At 45.2% G+C, this 21937-nt stretch overlaps 1 protein-coding gene across 1 annotated transcript in view; it reads right to left on the bottom strand.

Moving 5' to 3' along the window:
* The window catches only part of RNF41 (ring finger protein 41), a 204980-nt gene that overhangs the window by 18638 nt on the left and 164405 nt on the right, over positions 1–21937 (bottom strand). Inside the window, exons 4-5 of the mRNA XM_053708103.1 lie at positions 16387–16522; positions 16024–16127 (exon numbers count right to left, since the gene is read on the bottom strand). Of these exons, the coding sequence (XP_053564078.1) occupies positions 16024–16127; positions 16387–16522 (240 nt within the window). The remainder of the gene's footprint in view (positions 1–16023; positions 16128–16386; positions 16523–21937) is intronic.

Here is a 21937-nt window from a genome sequence, read left to right as displayed (position 1 = left end):
TCTTGACTGAGCCGCCTACCTGCTCCCAAAGCCGCTGATCGGATGACCAGCTGAAGAGGAGGTTGCAGCTCAGTGAATCCAATACTGCTCGGATAGAGAAGACTCTTACGTGACCGTAGAAAAAAAAACAAAAAACACTGCGCCACAGGAAGGCGCGAAAAGACTACTTACCATCTCCGTTGGAAAGGAAACGCCTCCCACTGAAAGACTACAGTGCAAAGCTTCCTTGCAAAAAAATTTTGTGCCAACACTTATGTACTCATAAAAACCATACACCTTTGCAGAGTCGCTCAGGGATTTAATAAAATTAAACAAAATCCCCAAAGGAATTGTAAGAGCCCAATAAGAATTAACCCCTTCTTAACAGAAATAAGCCAAGTCAGTCTCACACATTCTTCAAAGTGCCTGCCCCATGCCAGATGTAATCTTACCTCAGGAATATCTATGTCCCAAATTAAAAAAGCAGGATATTGTAATCTTTTTAGTGCATAATCTCCCCACCTGGAAGAAAAAGCACTTACCTGCAAAATCACCTGCCTGGCATGTAGACCGCTCACAAGGTATGAGAGGACACTGTTCCTCACAGAGACCTATAAAAAAGAAACAGAGTAAACCTACTCTGGCTTTCCATACAAGGGCAGCAACATGTTAGGAAAAGACAGTGAGTCCCACCTCACAAGTCCTTGACTGCTCTAAAGCCACCACAGCCCTACTGAAGAGACTAAAGTGGAGTATGGCTAGACTCAAAAATCTTGCTTGTAGTGAAAAATATCCAATTTTCTCAGACACCAAAATTTCACCTCCTCCATTGAAGGCAAAGAGAATGACTGGGGTTTGTGGGAAGGGGAGTGATGCTTAATATGATACTTAACAGCTTGCCTCCTCCTGCTGGCCAGGAGTGATATTCCCAACAGTAATTAAGGATGTCGTGGACTCACCATATCTTAGGAAAGAAAAAGCTATTGCAGAACCAGAAAAAGTTCAGAGAAGGGCCACAAAGCTAAAAAGGGGAATGAAGAATTTAAGCTATGAGGAGAGGCTAGCCAAGCTCGGTCTGTTTTCTGCTTGCCTGAACTGCTATTGCTCAGCTTCTGCTGTATCCTGTGTTAAAGCAACTCTAATACTTGGTCTTGCAAGTATTCTGCCTGTTATACCAGTTTCTGTATTTCTTATCCGTCATTATGCCTAAAAGTAGGAAGGCTACATTAGCCCCATTTAATAAACTAGAGCCTGTAACCGAATATGCCTTTGCAAATGAGCTTCACTCTCCAGGTCCGACAACAAGTGTGACAAGAAGGGTGGGAAAAGTGCAGCTGGAAAAACTCCCTAAGCACCAAATAAAGAAATTAGCTCTTAAAAAGCATAAGGCACGCAAGCTATTATATGGGAACGTGCCTCTTTAGGGTGGCTGAAAAATTCAGTGTAATAAGCTGGAGCAGGAAAAGGAGACAAAGAGAACGCAACAGCACTAAAATGCAAAAATTAGCAGTGTATGTGCAGGGCAAACAAGAGTGCGCTTCAGCTGAATACTAACAGGCAAAGGAAGTTAGAAACTGACAGCGCAAGAAAATTGTCAGAATTTTTTTTTTTTTTTTAAGTGTTATAGCACACAAAAATACAATAACCTAGTCCAAAAGTTTGCCTCCTAAAACCTTTAGACAAAGTCTAGTGTATACTGTGGCGTGTCTATAAAAATGTCCCCTCGCTATGACGTACATTATTAAAATGTAATTGCTAATAGCCTGTTGACTATGCGAGTGTCGTCTACAGTGTCCTTACTTACTTTACCAGCACCCACTCCTGTGCTTACCCGCTGCAGACAGACTGCGTCCAGTAAGGAGCCCATCCAGTGCTGTGTACAAGGAGAAAAAACGAAATTTATGCTTACCTGATAAATTTATTTCTCTTGTGGTGTATCCAGTCCACGGATCATCCATTACTTGTGGGATATTCTCCTTCCCAACAGGAAGCTGCAAGAGGTTCACCCACAGCAGAGCTGTCTATATAGCTCCTCCCCTAACAGACATCTCCCGGTCATTCGACCGAAGACAAGCAAGAGAAAGGAGAAACTATAGGGTGCAGTGGTGACTGTAGTTTAAAATTTTTAAAAACACCTGCCTTAAGACAGGGCGGGCCGTGGATTGGATACACCACAAGAGAAATAAATTTATCAGGTAAGCATAAATTTCGTTTTCTCTTGTAAGGTGTATCCAGTCCACAGATCATCCATTACTTGTGGGATACCAATACCAAAGCTTTAGGACACGGATGAAGGGAGGGACAAGGCAGGTGCTTAAACGGAAGGCACCACTGCCTGTAAGACCTTTCTCCCAAAAATAGCCTCCGAAGAAGCAAAAGTATCAAATTTGTAGAATTTAGAAAAAGTATGGAGCGAAGACCAAGTCGCCGCCTTGCAAATCTGTTCAACAGAAGCCTCATTTTTAAAAGCCCATGTGGAAGCCACTGCTCTAGTGGAATGAGCTGTAATTCTTACAGGAGGCTGCTGGCCAGCAGTCTCATAAGATAAGCGGATTATACTTCTTAAACAAAAGGAAAGAGAAGTTGCTGAAGCTTAAACAACAAACAATGCAGATGTTTGATGAAAATCCTTAGTAGCTTGTAAATAAAACTTTAAAGCACAAACCACGTCAAGATTATGTAATAGACGTTCCTTCTTTGAAGAAGGATTAGGACACAGTGACGGAACAACAATCTCCTGATTGATATTCTTATTAGATACCCCCTTAGGAAGAAACCCAGGTTTGGTACGCAAAACTACCTTGTTACAGAAGCATTAGTTATTTTGTTGTGAAAAGCTTATTTCCCAGCAGCAATGCCTGAACCAGCAAGCCAGCGCCTAAGAAGGGCTCCAAGAAAACCGTAACAAGTTTCATTTCATAAAGAGTTAACTCTTTTTTTTCAGCTTTTAGAAACTATTGTCTAACCACCTCTGGAGCCAGACTGCTAATTGATAAGATGAACTTGTAAACTTGTTATCTTAAGTACTGTAATCCTATTGTGGCCTGTCAAAGGACAGTGCTCTCTATCTAAATGTGTGATGGGGGATTTTGTGCTTCCCCCCCTCTCCCCCTGGGAGTGCCCTGTGTGCATGTAACCTTAATAAAAAGCAGGCTGGGCATCCCAGTCCTGAGTTCTTGTTTTGACCCTCAATCGCAGCGTTGACTCGTTTTTGTGGGCAGAAGGGTATCCTAGCTGTACTGCAGCTAAGGGAGATTATTCTATATTTGCGAGACTCATATAGAATACTATGGAAAGCAGCTTCTCCCCTCTTTAGCAATAGGGATCCAGGCTACTAAGCGGTCCATCTCTCAGCGAGACTAAGGGTAACCGTAACATTTGGCGGCAGCGGCGGGATTTTCCTGGATTTCCTAGGAGAGGTACAGAACGGATGGAGAGCGCTTACGAAAAATTGAAGCGTACAACCCTAAAGGATTTACTTGAAAGCAGAGGGGGGTACGCCAGCAACCGGCCGAGGAGAGAGCTGATCGCAGAATTGACCGAACTGGATCAGAGCTTCACAATGGCGGAAACATCGACCACGATTAGTGACGAAAAAACCAGGATTGTTCGGGAAAGGCTCTCATTATACGGGCCGAACCCCTCCATGGAATTGGTACAGCAGTTGATGGCGGAGGCGGACGAGGATATACGAGAGACTCGAGCCCACGAACTCAACCTAGCGAACGCACACCGCAATGCTGAAGCCCCGCAGGTAATCATCCCTGTCGAAAATGCTGGGAGGCCCAAGATACCCTATGCGGCATTTCGACCCTTCCTAGAGAGCGAGACAGGGATTGATGAATATTTGGCGGACTTCGAAAGGCAATGTGCCCTGCACCAGATTCCCAACAGAGAGTGGCCCACGATATTGTCTGGGAAACTATCCGGGCGAGCCCTGGAAGCCTTTCGTACTCTGGGTGCTGAGGAAGTGACACAGTATGAGCTAGTTAAGGAGACACTGTTGCGACGGTACGCTGTAACTCCGGACACGTATCGCCGACAGTTTCGGGGCACGGAAAAGAAGCCTAACGATACCCATATGGAATGGGCGCACCGAATGCGGAGAGCGGCAAATCACTGGCTGAGCGGAAGTAAAGCGGTGACTGGGGAGGAAATTTTACAATTGTTTCTCTTAGAACATTTTTATAATGGCATGGAACAGCAAGGGAAGGAATGGCTGCGAGACAGGCGGCCTTCTACCTTAGAAGAAGCAGCCAAATTGGCCGATGAACATTATGACTCCCGTCTTCACGAACCCATGAACTACCGAGCTCCAGCACGGGTCGAACCCAGAGAGGTTTACCGTGCACCCCCTCGTGCTGAATTCCGAGCCCCGGTGCCCACAGGGCCCGTCCGACACTCAGGACCACCCAATAACAGCTCTGAGCGTCCCAGACCGACTTGCCACCGATGCAAGCAACCAGGGCATTTCATGGCTAGCTGCCCCCTTAATACGCACCAGACACCCAGGAATTACAATGACCCCTCTGGGTCCTATCGTCCGGCCCGGGCCCTCTGTGTTAACCAAGAGGCCCCTATGGAGGGATATGTGGGGCCGCTTCACGAGGCAGACCCTGTATATGCTGCCTCAGATAACCGCCAGCACCATCGGCAGAGGGTATGGCTCGAGGGGCGATCTACCGAGGGATTGCGAGACACAGGGGCTACTATCACGCTGGTACAGAGTCATTTGGTGCCAGAGCACAAGCGATCCGGACAGACTGTGGCCGTTAGAGTGGCGGGGGGGGGATGTGTACAAAATTCCAACAGCTAAAGTGCATCTTGATTGGGGAGCGGGAAAGGGGGCTGTGAACGTGGGCCTAATGGATAATTTACCTGCCGAAGTACTACTGGGCAACGATTTGGGCCCCATGACTTCTGCCTATGCTCCAGTATGCAACAACGAGGCGGACCCAGTGACTACACGGGCCCAAGCCCGGACGGAGCGAGAGCTTTCACCAGTGCGGGAGACACAGGTAAGACCTACCCCGACCTTGCCTGACAGGTTAGGCCCCATACCCTGGGACACCCCAGATGCTTTCGAGGCAGAGTCTAAGACTGACCCGACCTTACAAAAGTACCGGGAACGAGCAGAGACCGGAGGGGGCGGGGCAGATAACGAAACATTCTTATGGGAAAAAGGGAAACTATACCGCTGGACAGAGAAAAGGGGACAGCGTAGGCGACAGCTGGTAGTGCCCCACAAATACCGTCAAGAAATCCTCAAAATAGGCCACGACATCCCCTTAGCAGGCCACCTAGCCGTTACCCGTACCCTACACCGCATTACTCACACGTTCTTTTGGCCAGGGGTGCACGCTGACGTTAGAACTTACTGTAACACCTGCGATGTGTGTCAACGAGTAGGAAGGCGAGGTGATCACCCTAAAGCCCAGCTAGTAAATATGCCCATTGTAGAGGAACCCTTCAGCCGGGTTGCTATTGACCTAGTGGGACCACTGGCTACCCCTAGTCCCTCCGGTAAGCGATACATTCTTACCGTAGTGGACTACGCTACCAGGTACCCAGAGGCTGTCGCCCTATCCAACATACAAGCGGATACGGTAGCGAATGCACTAGTACAGGTGTTCTCCCGGGTAGGATTTCCAAAAGAAATCCTATCCGACCGAGGCACCCAATTTACGGCTGAATTGACCCAACAACTCTGGCAGGTTTGCAAAATTAAGTCCCTCCTAAGCTCCCCATACCACCCCCAGACGAACGGGCTGTGTGAGAGGTTCAATGGGACCCTCAAGCAAATGCTCAAGACGTTCACTCAGGAATACCGAGACTGGGAACGCTTCCTGCCGCACCTCCTATTTGCTTATCGGGAGGTGCCCCAGGAAACGACAGGGTTCTCTCCCTTCGAGTTGCTCTACGGAAGAAAGGTACGGGGACCCCTAAACCTGATCCGGGAGCACTGGGAGGGAGAGATGGAGGCTGACGGTGTCCCAATTGTGCCATACGTGCTGGAACTCAGGGACCGAATGGAGCAATTAGCCAAATCCGTGCGGGCTAATCTCCAGTTGGCCCAGAGAAGACAGAAAGTATGGTACGATCGGGGGGCCCGAAAGAGAATCTTCACCATAGGACAAAAGGTGTTAGTACTTAAGCCGGTGAAGACAGACAAATTGCAGGCGTCCTGGCAGGGTCCCTACCAGATCGTAGAGAAAAGGGGAGACACCACTTATGTGATAGCTAGCTGCCACGACAACAATCTTAGAAAGACATTCCATGTAAACATGCTCAAGGAATATTTTGAGCGACCAGAGAACGTGACGGCCATATGTTGTTCCCCTCAGGAAGACCCCGACAGTTTACCCATTCCAGACCTATTAGAAAAGAGCCTCCCCACAGGTATAGTGGCTCAGGTTCAGATAGGGGACCGACTTAGCCCCACTGAAAGGGAGCAGCTCAACCAACTCCTCCAGTCCAAACACCTCACCTTCTCCCCGAAGCCAGGGTACACTACTTTAACCACCCACCAGGTAGATACTCCGGGACAAGCTCCCTTGCGCCAGGCTCCGTACCGAATCCCCGAAGCAGTTAGGACAGGAATGAAGAAGGAGATCGATGAGATGCTCCAGCTCAGGGTAATTGAGCCCTCCGATAGTCCCTGGGCCTCCCCAGTTGTCTTGGTGCCCAAGAAAGATGGGACCACCCGGTTCTGCGTAGACTATCGGAGGCTCAATGAAAATACCGTGACGGACGCTTACCCTATGCCCAGGGTAGACGAGCTACTCGATCGTATAGCCAGGGGAAATTACCTGACCACTATTGACCTCTGCAAAGGTTACTGGCAGATTCCCCTGGCCCCGGAGGCTATCCCCAAGTCGGCATTCGTCACCCCATTCGGCTTATATCAGTTTAGGGTAATGCCGTTTGGGATGAAGAATGCCCCAGCTACATTCCAGCGCTTGGTGGATAGGCTCCTGGATGGCTTCCAGAGTTTTGCTTGCGCCTACCTGGACGACATAGCGATCCACAGTGAGTCCTGGGAGGACCACTTAGCTCATGTGGGAATGGTTCTGGATCAGATCCGGGCTGCTGGCCTGACTCTGAAGCCAGAAAAATGCCACTTTGGGATGGCCGAGGTACAGTACCTGGGTCACCGGGTGGGGTGTGGAAAGCAGCGACCAGAGCCGGCCAAAATAGAAGCTGTCGCCAATTGGCCCACCCCCATCACTAAGACTCAGGTCCTAGCCTTCCTGGGCACGGCAGGGTACTATAGACGGTTCGTACCAGACTACAGCACACTTGCCAAACCCCTGACTGACTTGACCAAGAAGAACTTACCTCGACAGGTCCTGTGGTCTCCCCACTGTGAAACGGCTTTCCAGGCTCTCAAAAATGCTCTAATTAACGCTCCTGTCTTGGCGGCCCCAGCCCTTAACAAACGTTTTATCGTCCATACCGATGCTTCCATGTTCGGGCTGGGAGCCGTCCTCAGCCAAGTAGGCGAAGATGGAGGGGAGCATCCAGTTGCCTACATCAGCCGGAAGCTCCTGCCCCGCGAAGTCAGCTATGCAGCGGTCGAAAAGGAGTGTTTGGCTTTGGTGTGGGCATTAAAGAAATTGACTCCCTATTTATATGGTCAGGAGTTCACTCTGGTCACCGACCATAACACGTTGGTGTGGCTGAACCGGGTCTCTGGAGATAACGGCAGGCTATTACGTTGGAGCTTATCGTTGCAAACCTTCAATTTCACCATTACTTACAGACCTGGGAAACAGAATGGCAACGCCGACGGGTTGTCCAGACAAACCGACCTCAGCCCCGCATAACCAGCGGTCTGGACAGCCTTAGTCTGCCCCGAAAAGGGGTCAGACCGTGTCTGCCAGAGTGTTCCACAGAAAGGGAGCAATGTTACAGAAGCATTAGTTATTTTGTTGTGAAAAGCTTATTTCCCAGCAGCAATGCCTGAACCAGCAAGCCAGCGCCTAAGAAGGGCTCCAAGAAAACCGTAACAAGTTTCATTTCATAAAGAGTTAACTCTTTTTTTTCAGCTTTTAGAAACTATTGTCTAACCACCTCTGGAGCCAGACTGCTAATTGATAAGATGAACTTGTAAACTTGTTATCTTAAGTACTGTAATCCTATTGTGGCCTGTCAAAGGACAGTGCTCTCTATCTAAATGTGTGATGGGGGATTTTGTGCTTCCCCCCCTCTCCCCCTGGGAGTGCCCTGTGTGCATGTAACCTTAATAAAAAGCAGGCTGGGCATCCCAGTCCTGAGTTCTTGTTTTGACCCTCAATCGCAGCGTTGACTCGTTTTTGTGGGCAGAAGGGTATCCTAGCTGTACTGCAGCTAAGGGAGATTATTCTATATTTGCGAGACTCATATAGAATACTATGGAAAGCAGCTTCTCCCCTCTTTAGCAATAGGGATCCAGGCTACTAAGCGGTCCATCTCTCAGCGAGACTAAGGGTAACCGTAACATACCTTATCTGCATGGAAGATCAGATAAGGGGAATCACACTGTAAGGCAGATAACTCTGAAACTCTTCGGGCCGAAGAAATAGCTACCAAAAACAGAACTTTCCAAGATAAAAGCTTGATATCTATGGAATGCAGAGGTTCAAACGGAACCCCTTGAAGAACTAAATTTAAACTCCATGGCGGAGCAACAGGTTTAAACACAGGCTTGATTCTAACTGAAGCCTGACAAAACGCCTGAACGTCTGAAACATCCGCCAGACGTTTGTGCAAAAGAATAGACAGAGCAGAAATCTGTCCCTTTAACCCCTTAATGACCGAGGGTACGTCCTCAGAAAAAAGGCAGTTAACGCCTGAGAACGTACCCTGCACGTCCTCGGTGTGGAAAGCAGCTGGAAGCGATCCTGCTCGCTTCCAGCTGCTTTCCGGTTATTGCAGTGATGCCTCGATATGGAGGCATCCTGCAATAACCTTCTACGGCCATCCGATGCAGAGAGAGCCACTCTGTGGCCCTCTCTGCACCGGACATCGATGGCCGGTATCGTTGGTGGGTGGGAGCCGGTGTGGGAGGTGGGTGGCGGCCATCGATGGCCCTGGTCATGTTGTGGGGGGGGGGGGGGCGGGATCGTGGGCGGGGGAGTCCGGGGGCGCGCGCACGTGCACGAGGGAGCGGGGGCGGGCGCGTGCACGGGGAGGGAGCGGGTGGGAACCGCTACACTACAGAAAAATGTGTCCCAAAACAAAATAAAAGTGGGACCTAGAATGTAAAAAAAACCCTTTAGGTGCCATTTATGTGTGTGTGTGGGGGTGGGGGGAAGCTACACTACAGAAAAAGATAAAAAAAATAAAAAAATAAACACAATCGTTGGTGGGTGGGAGCCGGTGTGGGAGGTGGGTGGCGGCCATCGATGGCCCTGGTCATGTTGTGGGGGGGGGGGGGGGGGGGGGGCGGGGGAGTCCGGGGGCGCGCGGGCGCGTGCACGAGGGAACGGGGGCGGGCGCGTGCACGGGGAGGGAGCGGGTGGGAACCGCTACACTACAGAAAAATGTGTCCCAAAACAAAATAAAAGTGGGACCTAGAATGTAAAAAAAACCCTTTAGGTGTCATTTATGTGTGTGTGTGGGGGTGGGGGAAGCTACACTACAGAAAAAGATAAAAAAAAATAAAAAAATAAACACTTGTTTGTGTGCAAACTGGGTACTGGCAGACAGCTGCAGTACCCAAGATGGCCCCCAATAAGGCAGAGGGGGAGGCTTAGAGAGCTGTTTTGGGGGGGATCAGGGAGGTTGGGGGCTAAGGGGGGATCCTAAACACAGCATATGTAAATATGCTTCCCCCCCCCCCCCCCTTTTAAAAAAAAACAAAAAAAAAACACTTATTTTAGTACTGGCAGACTTTCTGCCAGTACTTAAGATGGCGGGGACAATTGTGGGGTGGGGGAGGGAAGGGAGCTGTTTGGGAGGGATCAGGGGGTGGGATGTGTCAGGTGGGAGGCTGATATCTACACTAAAGCTAAAATTAACCCTGCAAGCTCCCTACAAACTACCTAATTAACCCCTTCACTGCTAGCCATAATACACGTGTGATGTGCAGCAGCATTTAGCGGCCTTCTAATTACCAAAAAGCAACGCCAAAGTCATATATGTCTGCTATTTCTGAACAAAGGACATCCCAGAGAAGCATTTACAACCATTTGTGCCATAATTGCACAAGCTGTTTGTAAATAATTTCAGTGAGAAACCTAAAATTGTGAAAAAATTAACGTTTTTTTTTAATTTGATCGCATTTGGCGGTGAAATGGTGGCATGAAATATACCAAAATGGGCCTAGATCAATACTTGGGGTTGTCTACTACACTACAGCTAAAATTAACCCTAGAAGCTCCCTACATGCTCCCTAATTAACCCCTTCACTGCTGGGCATAATACATGTATTGTGCGCAGTGGCATTTAGCAGCCTTCTAATTACCAAAAAGCAAAGCCAAAGCCATATATGTCTGCTATTTCTGAACAAAGGGGATCCCAGAGAAGCATTTACAACCATTTATGCTATAATTGCATAAGTTGTTTGTAAATAATTTCAGTGAGAAACCTAAAGTTTGTGAAAAAATTTGTGAAAAAGTGAACAATTTTTTTTATTTGATCGCATTTGGCAGTGAAATGGTGGCATGAAATATACCAAAATGGGCCTAGATCAATACTTTGGGATGTCTTCTAAAAAAATATATATATACATGTCAATGGATATTCTTGGATTCCTGAAAGATATTAGTGTTCCAATGTAACTAGCGCTAATTTTGAAAAAAAGTGGTTTTGAAATAGCAAAGTGCTACTTGTATTTATGGCCCTATAACTTGCAAAAAAAGCAAAGAACATGTAAACATTGGGTATTTCTAAACTCAGGACAAAATTTAGAAACTATTTAGCATGGGTGTTTTTTGGTGGTTGTAGATGTGTAACAGATTTTGGGGGTCAAAGTTAGAAAAAGTGTGATTTTTTCCATTTTTTTCCTCATATTTTATAATGTTTTTTATAGTAAATTATAAGATATGATGAAAATAATGTTATCTTTAGAAAGTCCATTTAATGGTGAGAAAAACGGTATATAATATGTGTGGGTACAGTAAATGAGTAAGAGGAAAATTACAGCTAAACACAAACACCGCAAAAATGTAAAAATAGCCTTGGTCCCAAACGGACAGAAAATGGAAAAGTGCTGCGGTCATTAAGGGGTTAAGGAACTAGCTGACAATCCCTTCTCCAATCCCTCTTGGAGAAAAGATAATATCCTGGGAATCCTGACTTTACTCCATGAGTAACCCTTGGATTCACACCAATGAAGATATTTACACCATATCTTATGATAGATTTTCCTGGTGACAGGCTTTCGAGCCTGAATTAAGGTATCAATGACTGACTCAGAGAAACCGCGTTTTGATAAAATCAAGCGTTCAATCTCCAAGCAGTCAGACACAGAGAAATTAGATTTGGATGGTTGAAAGGACCCTGAAGTAGAAGGTCCTGTCTCAGCGGTAGAGTCCAAGGTGGAAGTTTGGATGACATGTCCACCAGATCTGCATACCAAGTCCTGCGTGGCCACGCAGGTGCTATCAAAATCACCGAAGCTCACTCCTGCTTGATCTTGGCAATCAGACGAGGGAGCAGAGGAAACGGTGGAAGCTTGGCGTTCTGACGAGACGCCATGAGATCCAATTCTGGTTTGCCCCAACGTTGAATCAACTGTGCAAACACTTCCGGATGGAGTTCCCACTCCCCCGGATGAAAAGTCTGCCGACTTAGAAAATCCGCCTCCCAGTTCTCTACTCCTGGGATATGGATAGCTGATAGATGGCAAGAGTGAACCTCTGCCCATAGAATTATTTTTGAAACCTCCAACATTGCAAGGGAACACCTTGTTCCCCCTTGATGGTTGATGTAGGCTACAGTCGTGATATTGTCCGACTGAAATCTGATGAACCTGACCGCAGCAAGCTGAGGCCAAGCCTGAAGAGCATTAATTATCGCTCTTAGTTCCAGAATGTTTATCGGAAGCAGTGTCTCCTCCTGAGTCCACGAGCCCTGAGCCTTCAGGGAGTTTCAGACTGCACCCCAGCCCAGAAGGCTGGCATCTGTCGTTACTATAGTCCAGTCTGGCCTGCGGAAGCTCATCCCCTTTGACAGATGGACCTGAGATAGCCACCAGAGAAGAGAATCTCTGGTTTCTTGATACAGATTTAGTAGAGGGGACAAATCTGTAATCCCCATTCCACTGACTGAGTATGCAAAGTTGCAGCGGTCTGAGATGTAGGCGGCAAAACGGTACTATGTCCATTGCCGCTACCATTAAACCGATTACTTCCATACACTGAGCCACTGAAGGACGAGAAGTGGAATAAAGAACACGGTAAGAGTCTAGAAGTTTTGACAATCTGGCCTTCGTTAGGTAAATCTTCATTTCTACCGAATCTATCAGAGTCCCTAGGAATGAAACTTTTGTTAGAGGTGATAGAGAGCTCTTTTCTTCGTTCACCTTCCACCCATGGGACCTCAGAAATGCCAGAACAATGTCCGTGTGGGACCTGGCAACTTGAAAAGTCGACGCCTGTATCAGAATGTCGTCTAAGTAAGGGGCTACTGCTATACCCCGCGGCCTTAGGACCGCTAGAAGGGACCCTAAAACCTTTGTAAAGATTCTTGGTGCCGTGGCCAACCCAAAGGGAAGAGCCACAAACTGGTAGTGCCTGTCTAGAAAGGCAAACCTGAGAAAACGATGATGATCTTTGTGTATCGGGATGTGAAGATAAGCATCCTTTAGGTCTACGGTAGTCATATAGTGACCCTCCTGGATCATAGGCAGGATGGTTCGAATAGTCTCCATCTTGAAGGATGGAACTCTGAGAAATTTGTTTAAGATTTTGAGATCTAAGATTGGTCTGAATGTTCCCTCTTTCTTGGGAACTACAGATTTGAATAGAAGCCCTAACCCTGTTCCTCCTGCGGAACTGGGTGGATCACTCCCATAATTAGAAGGTCTTGAACACAATGTAAGAATGCCTCTCTTTATCTGGTTTGCAGATAAAAGTGAGAGATGAAATCTCCCTTTTGGGGGAGAGGTTTTGAATTCCAGAAGATAACCCTTGGACACAATTTCCAATGCCCAGGGATCCTGGACATCTCTTGCCCAAGCCTGGGTGAAGAGAGAGAGTCTGCCCCCTACTAGATCCGTTTACGGATCGGGGGCTGCTCCTTCATGCTGTATTGGAGGCAGCAGCAGGCTTTTTGGCCTGTTTCCCCTTGTTCCAAGCCTGGTTAGGTCTCCAGACCGGCTTAGACTGGGCAAAAGTTCCCTCTTGTTTTGTGTTAGGGGAAGTTGAAGCTGCGCCACTCTTGAAGTTTTGAAAGGGCCGAAAACTAGACTGTTTGGTCCTTAATTTGTTGGACCTGTCTTGAGGAAGGGCTTGACCTTTTCCTCCAGTGATGTCAGAAATTATCTCCTTCAGTTCAGGCCCGAATAGGGTCTGTCCTTTTAAGGGAATGCTGAGAAGTTTAGACTTTGAAGTCACGTCAGCTGACCAGGATTTAAGCCATAGCGCCCTGCGCGCCTGAATAGCAAAACCTGAATTTTTAGCCGTTAGCTTGGTTAAATGAACAACGGCATCAGAAACAAATGAATTGGCTAGCTTAAGGGCCCTAAGCTTGTCAATAATATCTTCCAACGGGGTTTCAACCTGTAGAGCCTCCTCTAGGGACTCAAACCAGAAAGCCACAGCAGCAGTGACTGGGACAATGCATGCAAGAGGCTGGAGAATAAAACCTTGTTGAATAAAAATGTTCTTAAGGTAACCCTCTAATTTTGTATCCATTGGATCTAGAAAAGCACAACTGTCCTCGACAGGGATAGTGGTACGCTTAGCTAGAGTAGAAACTGCTCCCTCCACCTTAGGGACCGTCTGCCATAAGTCCCGTGTAGCGGCGTCTATAGGAAACATCTTTTTAAAAACAGGAGGGGGAGAGAACGGTACACCTGGTTTATCCCATTCCTTAGTAATAATTTCAGAAAACCTTTTAGGGATTGGAAAAACATCAGTGTAAGTAGGTACTGCATAGTATTAATCCAATCTACATAATTTCTCTGGGACTACAATAGTGTCACAGTTGTCCAGAGTTGCTAAAACCTCCCTGAGCAATACGCAGAGGTGTTCAAGCTTAAATTTAAATGTAGACATATCAGAATCAGATTGAAGTATCTTCCCTGAATCAGAAAATTCACCCACAGATTGAAGCTCCCCTGCTTCAGTATAATGTGAGGGTGTATCAGACATAGCTACTAAAGCGTCAGAGAGCTCTGTATTTATTCTAGTCCCAGAGCTGTCTCGCTTTCCTTGCAATCCTGGCAGTTTAGATAATACCTCTGTAAGGGTACGATTCATAACTGCCGCCATGTCTTGCAAGGTATACGCAATGGGCGTGCTAGATGTACTAGGCGTCCCCTGAGCGGGATTTATAGGATCTGACACGTGGGGAGAGTTAGACGGCATAACTTCCTCCTTTTCAATTTCTTCTGGTGATAAATTTTTTAAAGCCAGAATATGGTCTTTGTAATCTATAGTAAAATCGGTGCATTTGGTACACATTCTAAGAGGGGGTTCCACAATGGCTTCTAAACATAATGAACAATGAGTTTCCTCTATGTCAGACATGTTTAAACAGACTAGTAATGAGACCAGCAAGCTTGGAAAACACTTTAATAACTGTAAACAAGCAGAAAATAAAAACGATACTGTGCCTTTAAGAGAAAAAAACAAACACAGAAACTGCAAAACAGTGAAAAAAGCAGTAAATCTTATGAATTTTTTACAGTGTGTATAATAGGCTAAAAGAGCATTGCACCCACTTGCAAATGGAGGATTAACCCATTAGTTTCAAAACCGGATAAAAAAAAACGATAAACGTTTTTAAACAGTCACACAAAACTGCCACAGCTCTACTGTGGCCCCACCTGCCCATACAACGACTTTGGAAGGCAACAAAAACCCTTTAGAGAGGTCCTAAATGTTCAGGGGACTCCTTCAGGGAAGCTGGATGTCTCAAACTGCAAAAACGAATGCACAATTTAGGCCGAAAATAGGCCCCTCCCAGCCTGTACTCACAGTGAGAGGGCCTAAAAAAAACTATCCCTAGGCAAAATCTAGTCAGCCATGTGGAAAAAACTGGGCCCCAGAATAAAGTTTTATCACCAATATGTAATAAACGTTCATACACCTTCAGCAAACGTTATATCTATTCAGTAATGTGAGTAAATAAAAAAAAAATATTACCCTTTACAGGCTTACCTTAAATATATCCGGTACTGTCAGCATTTTCTAGCATATCATTTCTCTAGAAAAATTTAAAACCGCACATACCTCATAGCAGGAGACCCTGCACGCTATTCCCCCAGCTGAAGTTACCTCATCTCTTCAGTTATGTGTGAGAACAGCAATGGATCTTAGTTACAACCTGCTAAGATCATCAGACCACAGGCAGACTCTTCTTTAACTTTCTGCCTGAGGCTAAAATAGTACAACTCCGGTACCATTTGAAAATAAACTTTTGATTGAAGATAAACTACATTAATGCACCACATCTCTCTAGCTACTTCCTATCTTGTCGAGAGCTGCAAGAGAATGACTGGGAGGTGGCAGTTAGAGGAGGAGCTATATAGACAGCTCTGCTGTGGGTGATCCTCTTGCAGCTTCCTGTTGGGAAGGAGAATATCCCACAAGTAATGGATGATCCGTGGACTGGATACACCTTACAAGAGAAATGGGCCTTAATTCGGTCTGAGGACCCCTCTCAATGAAGAATCTGGAGCACCTCAAATCTTTACCTTCCTCCTGAGAGGCAAAGATAAGACTAACATACCAGAGAGGTGGGAAGGTTTAAGTAAACAATTTTGGGAATCTTTGCCTCCTATTGGCCAGGAGTTGAATTCTCGGGAGTAATGGCTTTTAGACCACCTTTATGAAAGAAAAAGCAGCACAAACATTTTCTATCTCTAATTACTTTGCACATTGGTGTACTTACTCAAGGATTTCATTGTACTCTATAGTCTCTTCCAGGTTCTGCAGATTTGGATTGGCGCTGCGGATTGCTCTCATGTATGCCTTTAAAAGCTGGATATCACGTTTCTGAAAAAAAGTTCAAGGGACAGAGGTTTATTAAACAAAAATACAACAACCAGCAACTGGTGGAGGAATACCTTTTTTAGAGCAATTTTAAAAGTTTGGGTAACATCAAAAACTGTAGAAAACTTGCTCAGCAATTAATATTTTCCATAGAATGGAAACTATGATATTGATAACCACACATGATATATTGGATGTTATGTACCAATTTACACCCATGCTAAAATAAAAGTGAAACCGAATCACAGCATAAACAAATTACCTGCTCGGAGAGCTGATGCTTGCTCTCAGCAGCTGCTTTTTCCAGTTCTCCTATCCGACCCTGCTGCTGTTGCACCACAGAGCGAAGGTGCTTTATACAGTTGTGATTTGGTAATTCATCTTTGGGCATTTCCAGGCTAAAGAAAAGGGAGAAATAGTGTTATGAAGAGCATTATTTATTGTAAATTTAAATACTGGTAAATGTAGGTGTCATAGAAGGATGGCCCGTCAGTTTAATCATTGGTCGCATCAATTTTATTACAAAAGAGAAATTCTAAAATATTTAATAAAAAAAACAAGTAGAAATAAATTAAATCATTGTTTATAAAGGTTATACTAAATTTAGCCAACTTTTGGAAGTTTATTAGTTTTATTCAATTTTGACAGAGATAAAATGTCTACATTGACCTTAATACATACTTGTCATTTTGAACAAAAATATGTAAGTGGATTTCTGGGAGGGTTTACTATTATCTTAATCCGTTTTGCAACAACTACTCAGCTTTTCAAAATTAACCCCTGGGTCTTTGCGCTTTCCTTTTGGCTGGACACCGTTAAGTTGGTTAACGCTTCATGAAAAGCTCTTCAACAGGATATAATACACATAGAGAGTAGCTAAAATACCTTTTATCCTAATGTTTTTAGGAAAGCTGCTTAGACTTTAGTAATGGCTACAAAGTGAAAATGGGGGTGCTTTACTGAAAATTAAAAACCACTCAATTATCTTTATACTTAACTTCCCTAAGATCAAGTTCCTTGAAAAAGTATTTGCTCCCTTCCAGATTTCCTCTATTGCCTTTTGTCACACAATGTTTAAAGTCTTCATAGAAAACGTAATATTAGGCAAAGATTAAGCACAAAATTCAGTTTTCAAATACATTTTGTTTAAAAGGAAAATAATTCTCAGACACCATCTTGTCATGTGAAAAAAGGACACTAAAGCCACTTATACAAAATGTACACTTTGATGTACCTACTGAGCATGTGCAAAAATTCAAAAGAACGACAAATTAACTGACATTTTTAGAAAAATAAATAAGGTTTATGCTTACCGGATAAATTCACTTCTGTCATGGTGGTGAGAGTTCACAATCCATTACTCATGGGAATTACTCTTCTCTACCACTAGGATGAGGCAAAGATTGCCAAACCCCAAGAGCCCTATAAAACACCTCACACATACCTCAGTCTAACATATAGCCAAGCATAGTGAGGTAAGTAAAAGGAATAAGAGCCATAAAAGAAAAGGACAAAAAAAAAAAAAAGGGGGAAGAGATTAACCCTATAAAACATGGGGTGGGGTCTCGTGGATGACTCACCATGAAAGAAATGAATCAGGCAAGCATAAATTAGGTTCTCTTTTATACTGGTGGTGAAAGTCCACAATCAATTACTCCTGGGAACTAATATCCAAGCCGTGGAGTCCACGAGTAATAACTTAAAAAGGAGGGATTTGAAAACTTTTTTCCCCACTTAGAAATGAAATCATAAAATTAGGCAAAAAAATCCCAGATATCTGCCTGAAGAACCTTCCTGCCAAAGGCTGCCTCGGAAGAAGCAAAAACATCAAAAAATGGTAGACTTTTGCAAAAGTATGTAAAGAAGACCAAGTAGCTGCCTTGCAAATCTGGTCAACTGAAGCCTCATTCTTGAAGGCCCAGTAAGTGGCAACTGACCTAGTAGAATAAGCAGAAAGTTGTTGCGGTAGAGGATGACCTGCCTCCAAGTCAGAACCAAAATTTAAATAGACTTAAAAACAAGCCGGATTATAACAAAAGCCTGAATGAAAGCTGAGACATCTGGAAGCTTAGCTATCTTCCTGTGATAGAGAGCAGAAAAAGCAGATATCGGACCCTTTAAAGAACTGGTTTACAAACCCTTTTCTAAACCAGAATCCTAAAAGAATGCCAATAAAAACTATGACTTTGACAAAGAAAGAAACATTTTCCAAGTCTTGGAATAAATCGCTCTAGTTACACGTTTCCTGGCCTGAAGTAGAATATCAAGTACAGTGTCAGAAAAAACTATCAATTCTGCTCTCGGATCCTTGGATCTGGCACAATATCTGGGAAGTTTGAAATTGAGATGAGAAACCATCAGGTCTTTTTCCAGAAAACCAGATGATTGAAAATCTTATTGAGGGACCATGCCCCAGATGTTAAGACTGTCTGCTGAGATAGACTGCTTTCCAATTGTTGTCAATGATAAGGTACATTGACAGCAGTCTGCCGAAGACCAAATCTGAGTTACCTCTTTCATTGCTAAGGGACTATAAGTCCCTCCCTGATTATTGATGTATGCTACAGTTGTGAGGTTGTCCGATTGAAAACCAATATATTCTTCCTTCTTCAGGAGCGGCAATGACTGGAGAGCACAAAAAACGCCTGAAGCGCCAAAATGTTTATTGGTATCCTCTTCTCCAGAGAGTACTAAACTCCTTACACTCTCAGAGCTCCCCAAACAGCAACCTAACCTGATAGACTGACATCTGAAGTTACAATAACCAACGATGGATATAATGGTCGCCCCAATGGTTGTTTATCAACCAGGATAAAGATCGCTTTATTATGGAGTCTAGAAATATCATCTGAACTAAACAAGAATAATTCCTTGTCCACTGTTTTAGCATACTCAACTAAAGAGAGCGTAAACAAAAGTGAGCAAAAAACAGAATTTATGTTTACCTGATAAATTTCTTTCTCCTACGGTGTGTCCGGTCCACGGCTTCATCCTTACTTGTGGGATATTCTCATTCCCTACAGGAAGTGGCAAAGAGAGAACAGCAGAGCTGTCCATATAGCTCCCCCTCTAGCTCCGCCCCTCAGTCATTCGACCGACGGTCAGGAGAAAAAGGAGAACCATAGGGTGCAGTGGTGACTGTAGTGTACAAAAACAAAAATTTTAAACCTGACTAAAAGCCAGGGCGGGCCGTGGACCGGACACACCGTAGGAGAAAGAAATTTATCAGGTAAACATAAATTCTGTTTTCTCCTACATTGGTGTGTCCGGTCCACGGCTTCATCCTTACTTGTGGGAACCAATACCAAAGCTTTAGGACATGGATGAAGGGAGGGAGCAAGTCAGGTAACCTAAACGGAAGGCACCACTGCTTGTAAAACCTTTCTCCCAAAAATAGCCTCCGAAGAAGCATAAGTATCGAATTTGTAAAATTTGGCAAAAGTATGCAGAGAAGACCACATCGCTGCCTTACAGATCTGTTCAACAGAAGCCTCATTCTTGAAGGCCCATGTGGAAGCCACAGCTCTAGTAGAATGAGCAGTAATTCGTTCAGGAGGCTGCCGTCCGGCAGTCTCATAAGCCAATCGGATGATGCTTTTTAACCAGAAGGAAAGAGGTAGCAGTAGCTTTCTGACCTCTCCTTTTACCAGAATAGACGAAAAACAATGAAGATGTCTGTCTGAAATCCTTTGTTGCTTCTAGATAGAATTTTAAAGCACGAACCACATCTAGATTGTGTAACAAACGTTCCTTTTTGGAAACTGGATTAGGACACAGAGAAGGAACAACTATTTCCTGGTTAATATTCCTATTGGAAACCACCTTCGAAAGAAAACCAGGTTTGGTACATAAAACGACCTTATCTGAATGGAACACCAGATAGGGTGAATTACACTGCAAAGCAGACCATTCAGAAACTCTTCTAGCAGAAGAAATAGCAACCAAAAACAAAACTTTCCAAGAAAGTAACTTAATATCTATGAAATGTAAAGGTTCAAACGGAACCCCTTGAAGAACTGAAAGAACTAAATTCAGACTCCATGGAGGAGTCACAGGTCTGTAGACAGGCTTAATTCTGACCAACGCCTGTACGAACGCCTGAACATCTGGCACAGCTGCCAGACGTTTGTGTAACAAGACAGAGAGCAGATATCTGTCCCTTTAAAGAACTGGCTGACAGACCTTTCTCCAGACCTTCTTGGAGAAAGGAAAGAATCCTTGGAATTCTAATTTTACTCCATGAGTAACCCTTGGATTCGCACCAATAGAGATATTTCTGCCATATCTTATGGTAAATTCTCCTGGTTACAGGCTTTCTAGCCTGAACCAGAGTATCTATAACAGATTCCGAAAACCCACGCTTAGATAGAATCAAGCGTTCAATCTCCAAGCAGTCAGCTGCAGAGAAACTAGGTTTGGATGTTCGAATGGACCTTGCACTAGAAGGTCCTGTCTCAATGGTAGCTTCCATGGTGGAGCCGATAACATATTCACCAGGTCTGCATACCAAGTCCTGCGTGGCCACGCAGGAGCTATTAGAATCACCGAAGCCTTCTCCTGTTTGATCCTGGCTACTAGCCTGGGGAGTAGAGGAAACGGTGGAAAGACATACGCTAGATTCAAAGACCAAGGCGCCACTAATGCATCTACCAATGTCGCCTTGGGATCCCTGGACCTGGACCCGTAGCGTGGAACCTTGCAGTTCTGACGAGACGCCATCAGATCCAGATCTGGAATGCCCCATAGTTGAGTTAACTGGGCAAAGACCTCTGGGTGAAGTTCCCACTCCCCTGGATGGAAAGTCTGACGACTCAAATAATCCGCCTCCCAGTTGTCTACTCCTGGGATGTGAATTGCAGATAGATGGCAGGAGTGATCCTCCGCCCATTTGATGATCTTTGATACTTCTCTCATCGCCAGGGAACTCTTCGTTCCTTCCTGATGATTGATGTACACTACAGTCGTCATGTTGTCCGACTGAAATCTTATGAATTTTGCCTTCGCTAGTTGAGGCCAAGCCAGGAGCGTATTGAATATCGCTCTTAATTCCAAAATGTTTATCGGGAGAAGAGATTCTTCCCGAGATCATAGACCCTGAGCTTTCAGGGAGTCCCACACCGCGCCCCAGCCTAGGAGACTGGCGTCTGTCGTGACAATGATCCACTTCGGGCTGCGGAAACTCATTCCCTGTGACAGGTGATCCTGAGCCAACCACCAGAGAAGAGTCTCTGGTTTCCTGGTCCATCTGTATCTGGGGAGACAATTCTGCATAATCCCCATTCCATTGCTTGAGCATGCACAATTGCAGTGGTCTTAGATGAATTCTGGCAAATGGGACAATGTCCATTGCCGCCACCATTAGACCGGTAACCTCCATGCACTGAGCCACAGACGGCTGAGCAATGGCATGAAGGACTCGACAAGCTTTTGAGAGTTTTGAATTTTCATTTCTACCGAATCTATTATTGTTCCCAGGAAGGGAACCCTTGTGACCGGGGACAGAGAACTCTTTTCTACGTTCACCTTCCACCCGTGAGACCTTAGAAAGGCCAGAACGATATCCGTATGAGCCTTGGCTCTGGGAAGAGACGACGCCTGTATTAAGATGTCGTCTAGGTAAGGTGCTACTGCAATGCCCCGCGGTCTTAGTACCGCAAGAAGGGACCCTAGCACCTTTGTGAAAATTCTTGGAGCAGTGGCCAATCCGAAGGGAAGAGCCACAAACTGATAATGCTTGTCCAGGAAGGCGAACCTTAGGAACTGAAGGTGAACTTTGTGGATCGGAATATGCAGGTATGCATCCTTTAGGTCCA

The sequence above is a fragment of the Bombina bombina genome, chromosome 3 (assembly GCF_027579735.1).
Source record: "Bombina bombina isolate aBomBom1 chromosome 3, aBomBom1.pri, whole genome shotgun sequence".
In the NCBI taxonomy this organism is placed as follows: Eukaryota; Metazoa; Chordata; class Amphibia; order Anura; family Bombinatoridae; genus Bombina; species Bombina bombina.
Note: the sequence above shows the minus strand (reverse complement) of the source record. Positions and strands in the feature narration are given on the sequence as shown.